The 16057-nt window shown below is 36.0% G+C and overlaps 1 protein-coding gene across 1 annotated transcript; it reads left to right on the top strand.

Annotated features, from left to right (window-relative positions):
* The first annotated feature begins 5833 nt into the window (after nucleotides 1-5833).
* On the top strand, nucleotides 5834-11592 carry LOC18609620 (ABC transporter B family member 15-like). The gene is made up of 7 exons (XM_007044819.3): nucleotides 5834-6019; nucleotides 6842-6896; nucleotides 7161-7345; nucleotides 7439-7896; nucleotides 8298-8838; nucleotides 8917-10892; nucleotides 10986-11592. The coding sequence occupies exons 1-7, from the start codon at nucleotides 5834-5836 to the stop codon at nucleotides 11359-11361; spliced, it is 3777 nt and encodes a 1258-aa protein (XP_007044881.2). The 3' UTR covers nucleotides 11362-11592.
* The last annotated feature ends 4465 nt before the right edge of the window (nucleotides 11593-16057 follow it).

Genomic DNA, 16057 nt, shown 5'->3' with positions numbered 1-16057 from the left:
AATTTGCAGAGAGAGGCTGTCGAGTTGAGGTTGGATTCTCGGCCTCCTGATGAATTCCCAGGGGAGGTTAATCAAAGTCGTTCGCAGAGGAATTTTATGATGAAGTTGGTCTTATTTTTGCCTCCAATGCACACTACTTTCTTGCCGTCCATCCCTGAAATCTGAGTTACATAAACGACGTCGTGCTGAATTTTTGTTTTTTTTTTCATTTTTGTTAGGAGCATATATTTGGTACATTGAAATATATAAATTTTAAACATCATGTTCAAAAAAATTCCTGAGCTATTCAAAATAAAAAAAATTTAAATAAATTTTTATTTTTTATTACTTTTAATTAAATCTTTATATTTTTGTTTTGGATCAAATAATCTTTTAAGATTAATAGTTGATTAATTACCATTAATTAAAATATCACTTGTCATTTTATATTTATATGACGTCGATGTTACGTTGACATAAGGAGTGAAAAATATTATATCATCATTTATTATAATATGTCAATATGTCATATTAGCGTTATGTGGTGATTTAACTAAATCAACTATTGACTTAAAATAAATATATAAAATTTTATTTGATTCAAAATAAATATTTGAAAAATTATTTGATTTAAAATAAAAATACAGAGACTTAATTGAAAAATTTATTTGACTTTTTCTCAATAATTTAAGAATTTCTTAATTATTATGCTTAAATTTTATATATTGTCAATAAATAATAAATTGTCACCTTGTTATTATATAAATATAGAATTAAAAATTATCTAAATAAAAATAAAAATTTTAATAAAGAGAAAATCTAATTGAATGTGGAATTAAAATTTTCAATAATCAAATTTTTTAATTATCCTTTTAAAAAGTGAAAAAGAAGAAAAAACAACAAAAAGAAATATAGAAAGGCAAAATGGCAGCCTGGTTGGGAATGAAGAATGAGATAACATGTTAAAAGTTTTAATGGGATGAAACTTACAACATGGATTGAAATTGCTCATGTTAGTAGCTGTTAACTGACGGGGGTTTCCATATTCACCCAGGCCGATTATTGCTGGGAGGGTAAGGCCTTGGCGTAAGGCCTTTTGCTACTTGCTGCGTTCATGGTTGTTGGAATTGTTATATTTTTTCTTTGAGAGGCTAAAGATGATTGGGGAAATTTCGGGTTTGGTTTGAAATCAAAGTTAATAAGCCATTCTCTTTCAACGTATTTGGTTGGGGAAAGGAAATAGATAGCTATTGCTCACTATTCCAAAGCTCCTTCTAATAATTTATTTATTTCACATGAGTGAAGAAACTTAGATAGCCATTATCAAGGAGAAAATTTCCCGCAAGGCTTGGGTTCTAGTGTCAACTCATGCATTTCCTCTTCCTCAACAGTGTAATGCTCATCCGTATTTCATTGCTTTAACATGCAATGAAATTTGCAAAGAACCACTACATGAAAAACATAAGTATAATACCCACTAGATGACTCGTATGCTTTGGCTTTCGAGTCCAATCGAATTTTTATTATACATATTGTCTTTTCACCTTGTTACTTTGAACAATAGTATCACAAATCCCATAGAGATTTTCTTTTTGGACTTATAAAGTCCAAATTATTAAGAAAACCAAATAAGTCTAGAACTCATTAAAAATTAAAAACTCATCATCTGATATGAATTATATGAATATTTATTGTATTTCATAACATGCCATGTATCTTCTCATATCTAATATACATATTTATGTTAGTACATCCTAATCTTCTGATATCATTAATGTATGTACATTTCTATCAATTAAGTTCATCCACTCTATTCATGTAAATTCATTTCTTGTCTATCTATATGTGCTTATAAATAAAGGCATTATAGTTAATGGTAAATATACTAGAACAAGAAATGAAATAGAAGATTTTCTTACGCTTCTACTACTTCTCTTTGAATATACTCTTTTAAAGTTATATTTCACAACACGTTATCAGTACGAGGTTTTAACCAACTGAGAACAAGTGCAAATGAGAATCACCAAAACAATGGAAGATGTTTGTTTGCTTGATAGTGTAACGACACATATTATCCTTTTTAACAAGTAATTTTTCTCGAGTGTGATATTGCGTAAAACAAATGTCTATACAATATTAGATTCAGTTGGGATTATTGATGGCTTTGGAAGTGTTACAATTGTTTTGCCAAATGATACCACCTTACATATCGAGAATGCAAATAATAAAATCATTTTAGATATTTTATATTTAAACATTAACGGCGTTCACACGTTTAGAAAGAAATGTTTGTTTTAAAAATTAATAGATTCACGTGTAATTATGATCAAAAATTAAATAAATTTATATATTTTACAAAAAAAAAAATGTAATGTCAAGCTATAGGGAGTTTGCTAACATCAAGCAACTATCCTCGAAGGCTTAGAGATGTAACTTTAAAAGTTCAACGAGATATTTAAACCCAAAACTCAAAAAAAAAAAAAATTCAAATAGACGGATTGCTCCATCTTTGACTCTATCATCGTTTGGACCTTTATTTATATAAAATCAATTTTCAATTTACAACCCCTGAAGGAGAGAAAGGAACTAATGATGATGGCTACAGTCTTTAAATTTTCTTTATATCAAAATCAAACCAAATACCGGCATAAACAAAACCATGAAATTATTAAAAATCTACATAATTATGTAGATTGTTATAACAATCTCCATTGACAAAGAAGTCACCTTGACAAATAATATGCTTACGTATCATTACCAAACCACAAATGCATAATTAAAAGAGAAATTACAAAACACCAAAAACAAAAATCAATCAAAGAAATCCACAAACAAATAAAACAAAATTTAATTAAAAAATTGACCAAAAAACAAAATAAAATACAAAAATCATAATGAACAAAAAATAAGGGAGACACAACTTAAAATATCACACGTGGGAGTTGGGGTTTTATTAAGGGACATTTCTGGATTGGAACCAAAGGAAAAGAGGGAGAGAAGGGTAATCGACATCAGTAGCCGCGACAAAAGTAGAGAAAGAAAAAAAAAAGGTGAGAACATAAAGGTTTTGTTTGAAGGGAAACGGGAAGAAATAGCAAAAAAGATTCGTTAAAAAGAAAAAGGAAAATGAAGAGGCAAAAGTAAGAGGGAGAAAGTGGCTGTAATTTAGAGAAAGAAAAGATAATAAAAATGGTGTCTGTTTAGCGTTTTTTCTATATAAGATATTGCAAAATGATATGATACGTAAGTACGAAAATTAAAAAAAAAAAAAAAAGGCTGTTGCAAGGCAGATACTGTACACAAATCGGTTTAAGGGTTTCTGAACCAGTTCTAGGGTTGCCACTATACTTGTTTTTAGGGTTAAAACTAAATCAGTTCAAAAGTTTGTTTGATCGATTTTAGGGTTTTTTTTTTGGAGTGATTCAAAAATTGGATAAAAAAGTTCTAGGGTTATCACCAAAGTGGTTATAGGGTTCAATTGGACCGAATTTAAGGTTTACACTAAGCCGGTTCAAGAGCTTTTGACATACCGACCCTAAGGTTAATGAGATCGATTCTAGCGTTTCCTTGGAATGGGTCTAAGAAATATTGGTTTTGAGAACAAGTGTTATGGACAATTGTAATTTTAAATATGTTTTACTCATTTCGTTATTTGTATGAAACTCATATATGGTCAAACCTTACATATTTATAAGATTATATCTTATAAATATGCAACGTCTATTATGTCTCGAGTATAATAAGACATTAAGAAATAAATTAAAAAAATAAACAAAGAAATTTAATTATTTCAAAAACTAAAGAATCCAGATGGAAAAATAGAAGAAAATTAGGTGCTGCTTAGATCTGCTTATCCCAAGCAATCTTTTCTTACTTGACTTGAAAAATTGAGCAAAAAGAAAAGTGCAGTCATATTATCTTACCACTCAGTCTCATCTTCCTAACAACACTTCTTGGCGAGAGAGGTTGAAACGGGTGGTTGGTCTATGATTGGTATGACTAATACTATAAATGATTGTACATAGTGTGAGCAATGAGCAATGAGCAAGTTGAGCTCAAAAACTGATAGCATTTCTTTGAAATCGAACCGTCAACTGAATCAACTTTTCTCTAACCAAACCTTCTAAATAGGTTTGGCTGGTGAGATGCAAAACGATACCAACTAATGATACATCACACTGGTAATGCTTTGAACAAACAAGATTTTGTAAATTCAACGATACGATCGGAAATATGAATTTAAGAGATTGAATTCGGAATTTAGTTTACTATATAAATTGTGAGAATAAAAATATACATATTATATAAAAATTAATTAAAATTTAATATATATTTGAAAAGATATAAGAAGATAAACTTAAAATTCACAAATTCATATAAATACAAAATAATCATGAAACCCATGTCTATAAATTTGAAGTCCAAATTCTTTTTTTTTCTTGATATTCAAGTTTCCGAATGAAACCTAACTATTTTTTTTTTTCTTTTGCCAATTCAGTGTATGGGTGGCATTCCATACTTACCATTAGCCTAAAAGTGCAGTGCTTCACGTTACATTGACTCTATCAACAAACTGTTGCCACCAATTGACCAACTTTAAAGGTAGAAGACAAGAACTCAGCGGGCAAATGGTTCCCACGTTAGACAAACTACAAACGAGAATGCCACAATATAGTATTTTACATGTAAAACCCTAAAGCCTCGATGTGATATATATCTGAATTTCTAATGTGCTTTTCCCACGAGGGGCATCTTTCGTTTGAGGAGAGGAGAAAAATGCACATTCAGCCTTAAAATCATGTATGCCTAACTCTTTCGGAACAAATAAAATAAAGGACAAAGCAGCACCAAGAAAACTGAGGAACAAAATGAGAAAAGTTAAAAAAAGAAAGGAGATGGAAAAGGAGCAATTGCAGGCAGGTTAACAAGAGGAAGGTGAAACACAAGAACCTGCAATTAGACCGCCAGGAAAATTTCGTTACTTAATGCCAATTTGACCTATAGTTAATTAGTTTTTAAACTGACTGGTTTGTATAAAGAATTCCTTTCAGGAAAAAGAGGAATTTTAATATAAATATACATTACGTACTCTATAAAATTTTTTTTCCAGATGAGAACCTAATCAATATATTCGATTCTAAACCACTTAGTCGACATTAATATTATGTCAGAAATCAGTCAATTTAAAAATTTAAAACCTCTAAATGATGATTTAATAATGATTTTAATTATTCCCTAACATTTCCAAACTCAAAATTGAATTGTTCCACTGCCGAATGATTCCCAAGCTTTCCATTTTTCACCAGTCACCATTTTATTGATGTTAACAAGCAGATTTCGAGGACAGGGTCCATGTATATGGTTGGTAGTTCACGTCCAGAACCAACAAGCTAGCCACACGTCCAAACTGATAAGTTAGAAGTCATTAGCTTTGGGTATTAATGGTATCCCAAATCATAGATTCTCCCCCTCATTATACATGCTCTTCAATACCAAAACTTTGGGTATTATTAATAAAGGAAAAGACAAGGATTTCTTGTTTGAGGATCATTTCTCAGTGTCGCAAAATCCTTACAGAGAGGCCTAAGAAAGTAGAGAACCTTACTATTTTGGAATTGTTGAAACCAACAATCCCTTCGGTGAATAAAAGTATGCGCACAAAGGGCCGACTTACTTCAAAACATGATAAATCCTCAATCCATTTGGCATCAAAAAGTAGATAAGTAGGGCACCAAGTGTCCATTGACCTGAAACCAGGATACATAAAATGGTGGGTATGATATAACATTTTTCACTTACCAAAGATCAAAATCAAGGAAACGAATTGAAGTTGGTGTTGGATGAAACTAGTGACATGGGGAGCAAAGGTGGTGGCCTCTTCCGCTATGCCGATGGGACAGACAAACTGCTGTTGCTGTTTGGAACTTTAGGTAGCATTGGAGATGGGATGATGTCCCCTGTCAACATGTACATTCTCAGCGGTGCGCTAAACGATTATGGAGCTTCTGATCAATCTTTCTCCAATGAAACAGCTGACAAGGTATAACAATTATACCTATACTTTTTCTTTATTAATATATTTTAATACAAAACAGATTTTTCCCCTTTCTTTTTTGAAACAAAAGGATGATTTCTTTCATTGCTCATTGATAGCCAAGCATTTTGTTCCTGCCATCTGCTAGCAATTTTGAGAGATCCTCATCTGCCAATGAAAACTTTCTGATAACTAAAAGTGCATCTCCTTCGATTTAAAAGCTTTGACAGCTGCCAGAGCTTCTATAATGCAGGCCTCAAGGACTAAATGAACTTTAATAGCAAGTACTCCTATTACTTGCCCTTCATGAGCCCTAATAATAATATCTGGACCTCCACATTTACGGTAAATGTCCACGGCGCCATCAAAATTAACTTTGTGAAGAGATATAGGTGGAGGCATCTAGCTTCCTGAATTCTGCTTCCTCTAGAACCAGAAAGTCCTGAGCCTGCTTAAAATCTTCCAGAAAAAGAATGACTTTTTCTACAATAGCCCTCAAATCCTGCTGCTTCTTATTTTTGAACTCCTGTTACCTGGTAATGGATCAATGACAAGGTTCTACAGAACGATTCTTATCAAGTAAAATATATTTATATCTACCGTGTAAAAATGTACAGGACAAACTCTCATCAGGTTAGGATTATCAATCAATCTAATGTAACTGCTTGAAGAACTCAAAATGAATGGTAACTCTTGCAAATTAAAACGCAGTATACACATGTTTATCCAGATTAGCTTTGAGATCTTTTAGTTAGGGTCATCTTAGCACCGTCTTAAATCTTCAAGTACTTGATTCGTTATTAACTAGCTGCCTCATCCTATCTACAGTATGCGCTTAGGCTACTTTATTCTGCAATTGGGGTGGGAATATCTGCTTTCATTGGTAAGTATAAATGTAATTTTCATTTCTATGCTTTAGTTTATTCACGGTTTCATCTAGCAAGTTGAAGTGACCACTTAAAGATAATATTGGTTTCTTGTTTGAGAGACAAATGAGTGAAGCCCCTTCATGTACTCATAAGGTGTCAGTCTCTGTTGAAATTTGTATTTCTTACTTGCTCTTTATAGAGATACTGATAATTCAGTGAAGTCTTTTCGACTTAAGAGATGCAAAAGTTTCATTTCACTACCTATGTTCGTTTTCCAGAGGGAGTTTGTTGGACAAGAAGTGCAGAGAGGCAGGCATCTCGCATGAGAATGGAATACCTAAAGGCAGTTCTCAAGCAAGAAGTTGGTTTCTTCGACAACCAAACCACCTCTTCCTCTACATTCCAGGTCATCTCCACTGTCACTTCTGATGCCCATTCAATCCAAGATACTATAGCTGACAAGGTTATCAATTACCTCAAACATTTTTTTCTTTTTCCCTTTTGAAAAGTAAATGATTTTAATCCCATAAAACTTAGTGGATTTCTCTTAATTCAGATACCAAACTGCCTGGCTCACCTGACATCATTCATCTTAAGCCTTGTGGTTGCCTTCAAACTTTCCTGGCGAGTAGCATTGGCTGCTTTGCCATTCGCACTAATGTTCATAATCCCAGGACTTGGATTTGGTAAGGTACTGATGAGCATAGGAGCAGAGATGAAGGCTGCTTATGGTAATGCTGGTGGGATTGCAGAGCAAGCAATCTCCTCGATCAGAACAGTATATTCATATGTTGCAGAGCAACAAACGCTAGACAAGTTTAGCAATGCACTTCAAAAAAGTATGGAGCTAGGGATGAAGCAGGGTTTTACAAAAGGATTGCTGATTGGAAGCATGGGAATGATTTATGCTGCTTGGGCTTTTCAAGCCTGGGTTGGTGGTGTTCTTGTAACTGAAAAAGGAGAAAGCGGTGGTGCTGTCTTCGTGGCTGGGATCTGTATCATCTTAGGAGGATTGTGAGTTCCTTTCCATACTATTGTCCTTTTTCTTCTACTGTTTATCTGCAACAACTTTAATTCTCAAGGATCATTGTTTCATTTCATGTGTAGAGTTGGTTATTAATCAGAAAAACTAAAATTCAATCAGAGGGGCATGCAGATATTAAAATTAGTGCTAGAAAATTTATGCATGTCAAAAGCAAGGAATATATGCTTATTGAAATGAAGCTGTTCTCATCTGGCTTATTACCTCAGGACTACATTCACTTTAACTTTGCATGATACATGGAACAGTACAAATGGATTTCTGCTAACGTTTGAACCTACTTTTATATCATTGACAAAATAATGCTTTCAGAGGCTTCAGTTACCATTTATATTTCGTAGGACAGCTTACAGTTTTGATTTTGAACATTCAGGGCTGTTATGAGTGCACTTCCAAACCTCTCTTTCATCTCAGAGGCAAGACATGCTGCCTCAAAAATTTTTGAGATGATTGATCGCAATCCAATTATAAACTCCGAAATTGAAAAGGCAAAAATCCTATCACATGTGAGAGGATTAGTTGAATTTAAAGATGTAGACTTCAGTTATCCATCAAGGCCTGATGCCCTTATTCTCCACAAATTCAATCTTAAAGTGCAAGCTGGAAAGATGGTAGGTCTTGTTGGAGGCAGTGGTTCTGGCAAGTCCACAGTCATTTCTCTGCTTGAAAGATTTTATGACCCTAACAATGGAGATATTATACTCGATGGATGCAAAATAAAAAAGCTCCAGCTTAAATGGTTGCGCTCCCAAATGGGACTTGTTAATCAAGAGCCTATTCTCTTTGCAACATCTATAAAAGAAAACATTCTCTTCGGTAAGGAAGGAGCATCAATGGAACTTGTAATAAGGGCAGCAAAGGCTGCAAATGCACATGACTTCATTGCAAAGTTGCCTAACGGATATGAAACTCAAGTAAGTCCTAGTATCCTCTAGTTGATATATATTGAAGTTAATTGTTTAGCTGAATTAATAGTTACTATTGCAAGTCAGGTAGGACAATTTGGGGTGCAATTGTCAGGAGGGCAAAAGCAAAGGGTCGCCATAGCAAGGGCTTTGATCCGAGATCCAAAGATTCTTCTGCTAGATGAAGCCACGAGTGCATTGGATGCACAATCTGAAAAGATAGTACAGGAAGCCCTCGATCATGCCTCACAAGGAAGGACTACAATTGTTGTTGCACATCGTCTTTCCACAATCCGTAAAGCAGACTTGATAGCAGTTCTCCAATCAGGACGAGTTATTGAATCAGGTTCTCACGATGAACTTATCCAAATGAAAAATGGAGAAGGTGGGGCCTATAAGAAAATGGTGCAATTGCAGCAAACATCAATGCAAAATGAAGCCTCTGATGGTTTCTATTATCCAACAGAAGGTAGAAACAACCTTAGGATGATGAGTGGCCAAACTCCGCAGACTCCAGTAAGTGTGAGATCTAGCTATCCCAGCAGCCCAGCGTATCCTCTCAGTCCAGCATATCCTTTTAGCCCAGCATTTTCTATCACTGTGCCAAGCTCTGTCCAGATGCATTCCTATGAAAACCAAAGTGAGAACAACGTAAAGAATTCTTCTCACCCTCCCTTCTCTGGATGGCGTTTGCTTCAGATGAATGCACCTGAGTGGAAGAGAACCTTACTTGGGTGTTTTGGAGCTGTTAGCACCGGAGCAATTCAGCCAACCTATGCCTATTGCTTAGGAACAGTTGCCTCCGTTTATTTTATAAAAGATAGTTCCAAGATCAAATCAGAAATCAGATTCTACTGCTTGATTTTCTTAGGGCTGGCAGTTCTAAGTTTCATCGCTAATCTCCTCCAACATTACAATTTTGCAATCATGGGAGAACGCTTAGTCAAAAGGGTTCGAGAAAAAACACTTGCAAAAGTGCTTACCTTTGAGATTGGGTGGTTTGATCAAGATGAAAACTCAAGTGCTGCCATTTGTGCACGGTTATCCACTGAAGCCAGCACATTTCGATCATTTATTGCAGATCGTATGTCATTACTGGTTCAAGTTTTCTTTAGCGCTTCCCTAGCGTTTTTGTTTGCATTGATTGTTACATGGAGGGCAGCCATTGTTATGATTGCCATTCAGCCATTACTTATTGGGAGCTTCTATTCTAGGAGTGTTCTAATGAAAAGTATGTCTCAAAAAGCTCAAAAAGCACAAAATGAGGGAAGCCAGTTAGCAAGTGAAGCTATAGTTAACCACAGGACAATCACTGCATTTTCCTCTCAGAAAAGGATATTGCGTCTGTTTGGAGCAACAATGAGAGGGCCCCGGCAGCAGAGCATTAAACAAGGATACATTTCTGGTTTTGGTTTGTTTAGCTCCCAATTTTTGACAACAGCTTCTATAGCACTGACCTTCTGGTATGGGGGAAGACTAATAAATCAAGGACTAGTGACGCCGAAGCATCTCTTCCAAGCATTCTTTATATTGACGAGCACTGGTAAAAACATTGCAGACACAGGAAGCATGACTTCTGATTTAGCTAAAGGTGGTGGTGCCATAAAAAGAATATTTGCAATTCTGGATAGGAGAAGTGAGATTGAACCTGAAGACCTCAAAGGAATTGAAGTTGAGAAAACTAATAAGGGGCAGATTGAATTGAAGTATGTATTCTTTTCTTACCCAGCAAGGCCGACCGAAATGATCTTCACAGGCCTGAGTCTGAAAATTGAAGCAGGAAAAACAATGGCACTCGTGGGACAAAGTGGATCAGGCAAATCCACTATAATTGGGTTGATTGATAGATTTTATGACCCGCAAAGTGGATCCGTACTAATAGATGAATATGATATCAAGAGCTACAACTTGAGAAATTTGAGGTCACATATTGCATTAGTGAGTCAAGAGCCCACCCTTTTTGCAGGAACTATCCGTGAGAACATTGCCTATGGCAAAGAGAAAGTTTCAGAAGCTGAAGTCAGGAAGGCTGCTATCATAGCCAATGCTCATGAATTTATAAGGTATTCATTACTTAGATTAAACATTATACAATTCCATAACTACATATACCAATTCTGTCATTGCTTTGATAAAAATGTATTAATCTGATGCAGTTCTATGAAAGATGGATATGACACTTACTGTGGTGAAAGAGGAGTTCAGCTATCGGGAGGCCAGAAGCAAAGGATTGCACTGGCTCGAGCCATACTAAAGAACCCAATGATCCTTCTCCTAGATGAGGCAACCAGTGCCCTTGATAGTGAGTCAGAGAGCCTAGTCCAGAAAGCACTAGAGAAGATGATGGTTAGAAGAACTTGTGTAGTTGTAGCTCACCGATTGTCCACCATACAAAAGGCAGATTCCATAGCTGTGATAAAGAATGGGAAGGTAGTTGAACAAGGATCGCATTCCAGGCTCCTATCTATTGGTCGGGCTGGGGCTTACTACTCTCTAATCAAGCTACAAAGTGGTCAATCTCCTTACAGGTGAACAACTGCAAAAGTGCATTCTAATCAAACTACAAAGTGGCCAATCTCGTTACAGGTGAACAACTGCAGAAGTGTGTTCAAAAAGTATAAACCTGAATGGGAACAGTTTTTGTGTTTAAATAAGAATCAAGTACGATTTAACATGAAATACATGTTGCTTATACATGTTGAAATTATTGTGTGCTTTGCTTGTATGATGTGAAATGTGCTCAAAATTAAATATAAAATACAAGCAAAGACTACATAGTAGTATACACGATAGCAACAAGTAATACAGTGATAAGTTGAGTTTGTTGATCTTTCTAAGAATTGGTTTACTAGTTGTTGCTAATTACTAAAATTAAAATAAGGTAATTTTATCCAAGTACCAAATTTTGAGATATGATTAAAAAGTAATCTAAGTAACTAATTCTAATATAAGAAGTGCAAATAACCAATTGAGGGGGAAGTAATAGTTTAATAGTCTAGCATTGTGATATCTTTTAATATTTCATTTGGAATTGTATTTGCTTAATTATTTAATCTTAATAGAAATTGATGCTAGTTTAGAATCTTAAATTATATGTAATTTTCCATCGAGATATTCCACAATTGCCTAACTTAATTGAATTGCTATATGTCTATAGGAAACAACTAAATTAAGTTGTTTAATCTAATGTTCCAAAAATTGACTATATATGGCAACTAAGCATTTGTCTACCCTAATTGCACATCAAAACACTTAAATTCATTTTTGAGTGTATTGAACACACATTACCCAAATCAAGGTCTAATTTAGGCTTACTCATTCAAGTATCATCTAAATACCTAAACACATTTAAATGATGATCAAGCAAATAAATGGGCAATAATTTCATATTTGAGTAAACATCAATGTTTTCATAGAAAATAAGTAATAAACCAACATAATATCCAAGCTATTTATTAAAATCCATCATAACCCTAGATTAAGAGTTCTAGCTCAATATATTCAAAATACAAACACAAATCTTAACAAAATAAAGAGAGAAAAACGAATCCATAATGAGAAATTCTTTGAAGAAGCTTTTTGATCTTTCAATCTCTTGATTTCCTCTTCTTTTCCCTTTTTGTTTCTAGCGTTCTTTTCCTAAATTAGTATCTGAATCCTAGTTCATTTATGAGCAGAAAAATATTGTCTTTATACCCACTTTATTGGCCATTTGATGTAAAATCGAATGGCCAATAATGTGTAAAGTCACGTGTCAGCTCCTAAGCTCCCAAGGTTCTATCCTTGGCCCTTTCAAGGTGTTGGGCACACATTGCATGTAGTTTGCTACAGTCAGTTGACTTTCTCTATAGTTTTTACCATGATTCCTTCTGAACTGGGTGAAGTACTGAACATCAAAGTTGTATCTCTTCCTCTTAGCTTTTCATAGGTCTAAGAATCATGTCGATCAGGGTTTTGTAGCTCAAGATATGCTCTGATTACTACAGCAAAGTTTGAGGTCAACTTAAGCAAAAGTGCATGATTCTTGGCAAATTTGACTTGCAAACTCTTTTGCACCTTCACCAATATACAACACAATTAATAAAACGTACAAACATGACATAGTAACATGAAAATAAACTCAAATTACTTAATTAAACTACTAAAGTACAAATAAAGTAAATTAATACTAAAAAATATAAAAATAAGACTTAAATTAATTAAAAACAAGAAGACATTAATCATTTTTAAGCTTTAAAGAATGCAAGATAACTCTATAAAATAGAGTTATCAGAAAGTTAATTAAATGTTCCCTCCATTATGTAAAAACCAAATTAAGAGTAATGTAGCATGTTAACTTCATTTTTTATCTCTACGTCAAAAGAATTAAACCAACATATAGAATATCCAAAAAAGTGATAACATGAACTAGCAAGTGTAGAGCAGGAAAACTTCTTCTACCAAATAAAACCAAATGGAAATTCCCTACCCCTAGTTAGTGCCCCCATTGGTGCCTCTTTTTTAATTTAATGACAAGAGTCCTTTAAGTTTTAATTGAATGATAAAAGTTAAATAACAATGTTAAAACTTAATGACATTAGGCTAACTAATAGTGTTATAAAACTCTCGCCCTTGTTGTTGTGCTGTTGGAATACCTTGGGTTGGCCGAATAGGCACTACTTTTATGATTAGAAAACTCTTATTCAATGACAACATTGTTGCTTATAGAAAACAAAGAAGGGTCGGATTGTTGGAAGAGAGAACTTAGATTTGGTCATTTATGGAGGTTGTTTTGCTCCATTACCATCGTTCCATCGTTGTCATTTCTCATTTATTTTTCTAATAAAATTAACAATGAGAAATAAATTGATAATTGGACAAGAAAATTCAAATTCTGTAGAGATTTTGACAATAAAATGTAAGGCTATGAGAAAATTTTTAAGTGTTTGCTTCTGATAAAAAAAATCCATTTGCAGCTTTTTATTAAAAGTATATCTGCAGCAAAGTAAGGTTAGTGTATGTCACGACCCAAATTCCGGGCCATGACCGACGCATGGGCCCAATGGACGTAATCCACTAAGCCCAAGCAAGCCTACTTATATTACCTGATTATCATTTCATCCCACAAGTTACTAAAGTCATAATTCAAAATCTCAATTCGAAATGATGAAAACCATTACCAACTCGTACTGGCATTACTCATTAAAATATACACATATTGTCTACAATATGTATTCTAATAATTAACATCAGATTTGTCTATACATATCAAAAGGAGACTCGATGTCCAGCGGAGAAACTTGACAAATGTACAGCTACTGAATTTCGAGACACCTACCAAGAGTCGAGTCTACAAAGGCACCTCGACCTAGTTACCGACTGCCTCCTGATATGAAAATATGAAGTTGAAAACGGTGAGTATAAACCCAGTGAGTGAACAAGAAAGGGAACAAGTAAACAATAAAGAAGGTTTAAAGAAAATCATGATGCATTTATCTTTAAAACAATGCAATTTAGTTTAGCTTTTATTAACACCCCTCATGTAAACCCCAAATGAGTAAATCACTTGATAAAAAGGGTCCATGCTTAACAAAGGATTTAAAGAGCGAAAACTTTAATAGCATTCGTGCAATTCAAGTCAAGTAAACGACGGGTCCTCGCTGCAGCGAAAAGGCATTCTCGCTGCAGCTAGATTTCAACCCGCATTACCCCTACAAATCCGAGAGTTTCTCGCTGCAGCGAGAAACAGAGCACCATGAAAAAAAAATTTCCTTTCTTTCAAGAAAAAGCCATCCTGCTAAAATGACAAAAAAATCAACATGAAACGCATAATAATTCTCAAAGTTCAACATGTCAAGTTTCGCATGCATTTCAATCATATGCCATATTCATAAGCTTTTATTTCATAAACATATATATTCATAAATACATAGATAAACACCAATGTCACCATCATCACACCCAGCTCATGTGCATCCCCCCACATCGTGCACAATCAGTGCCATCGCGTACATCCCCCCACATCGTGCACACGGGCACTATCATCATCCACCTCCCTCACTACGCCATCACCGGTATGTGCATCCCCCCACATCGTGCACATGTCACGCCCTTTTTGTGGAAGAGGGCGGGACAGCCCGATGGCAAGGGCTTGAGGCTCGGAAGTGGGCGAGCCAGCTCGAAGATAGGTGAGCAACGAGGGCTGAAACCCATACTTGGCGTCGAGAGGCTCGAATGCCGATGGGCAGATTGGGTGCGCGAGCTAGCGGACAGGCAGTGTGTGCGGGCCAGTACGTAGACGGGGAGCGCAGGTGCGTAGGAAATTAGCGTGCAGTAGAGCTAGCAGATTGGGGCACAATAGGAGCACGCGAACTGCCCAGGCAGACTGCCAGAAGCGAGGGAAGCACTGGCCAGTCTAAGACCTGCAGGGCAGCCGTTGCCTACCGTTGGCAACAGTGCCAGGGGTGCATCAAAGGGGCCCAATAGAGGCCAAAACAGCCCCTAGCCGTTGGGGACTGCCTTGTAACTGCTCCAAGGGGTCCTAAGCTATATAAACCCTTTGAGCCCCCTCATTTGGGACTAATGACTCTTGTATTGAAAATTCTCTCAATAAAAGCTCTCTCTTTGTTCTCTCATCACTCTTGTGCTTGCCATAATCGATCATAACTAGCTAACTTGAAAAGGCTGCTAGCCTTTCTAACCCCCTTTTAATAAGGCAAAGGCTACGCCACACGGATCAGGAGAAAACCCCTGTGACACTTGGTATTAGAACGGTAATGGTAAACACAAGGTTTGGAGTGAGAACTGAGGGTGTTGCTTCCACCCCTGATACAAGGGAGACACGTTCGGGTAGGGTGAAGAGGAAGTCCATCTCGAGAGCCTCCTAGCCGCGGTGGAGTCTAGGCTATCCCACCAAGAGGAGCGTGTGACGGAGCTAGCTGACCTTTGCTAGGCGGAGGAGGCTCGGAGGGATGGGTGCGAGGAGCATTTGGCCGAGCTACGGGATGAGCTGCAGGCCGCTCTCAACGAGACCCTCAAGGCACTAACCCAACGTGATGCTAGGCGAGAGGTTGAGGCCGAGCAACTGCGACGTGAGATGAGCGAGCTATGGCACCAACTCGAAGTGTGCAAGGCACTCCTTGGTGGAGGATTCCTGGCCGTTCAACCGTCTAGCAAGGTGGACATCCCCAAACCGAAGGAGTTCAAGGGCCAGCGGAATGCCCAAGACTTCGACAATTTTGTGTGAGGG

Source organism: Theobroma cacao, chromosome 2, assembly GCF_053813885.1.
Source record: "Theobroma cacao isolate CCN51 chromosome 2, ASM5381388v1, whole genome shotgun sequence".
NCBI lineage: Eukaryota > Viridiplantae > Streptophyta > Magnoliopsida > Malvales > Malvaceae > Theobroma > Theobroma cacao.
Note: the sequence above shows the minus strand (reverse complement) of the source record. Positions and strands in the feature narration are given on the sequence as shown.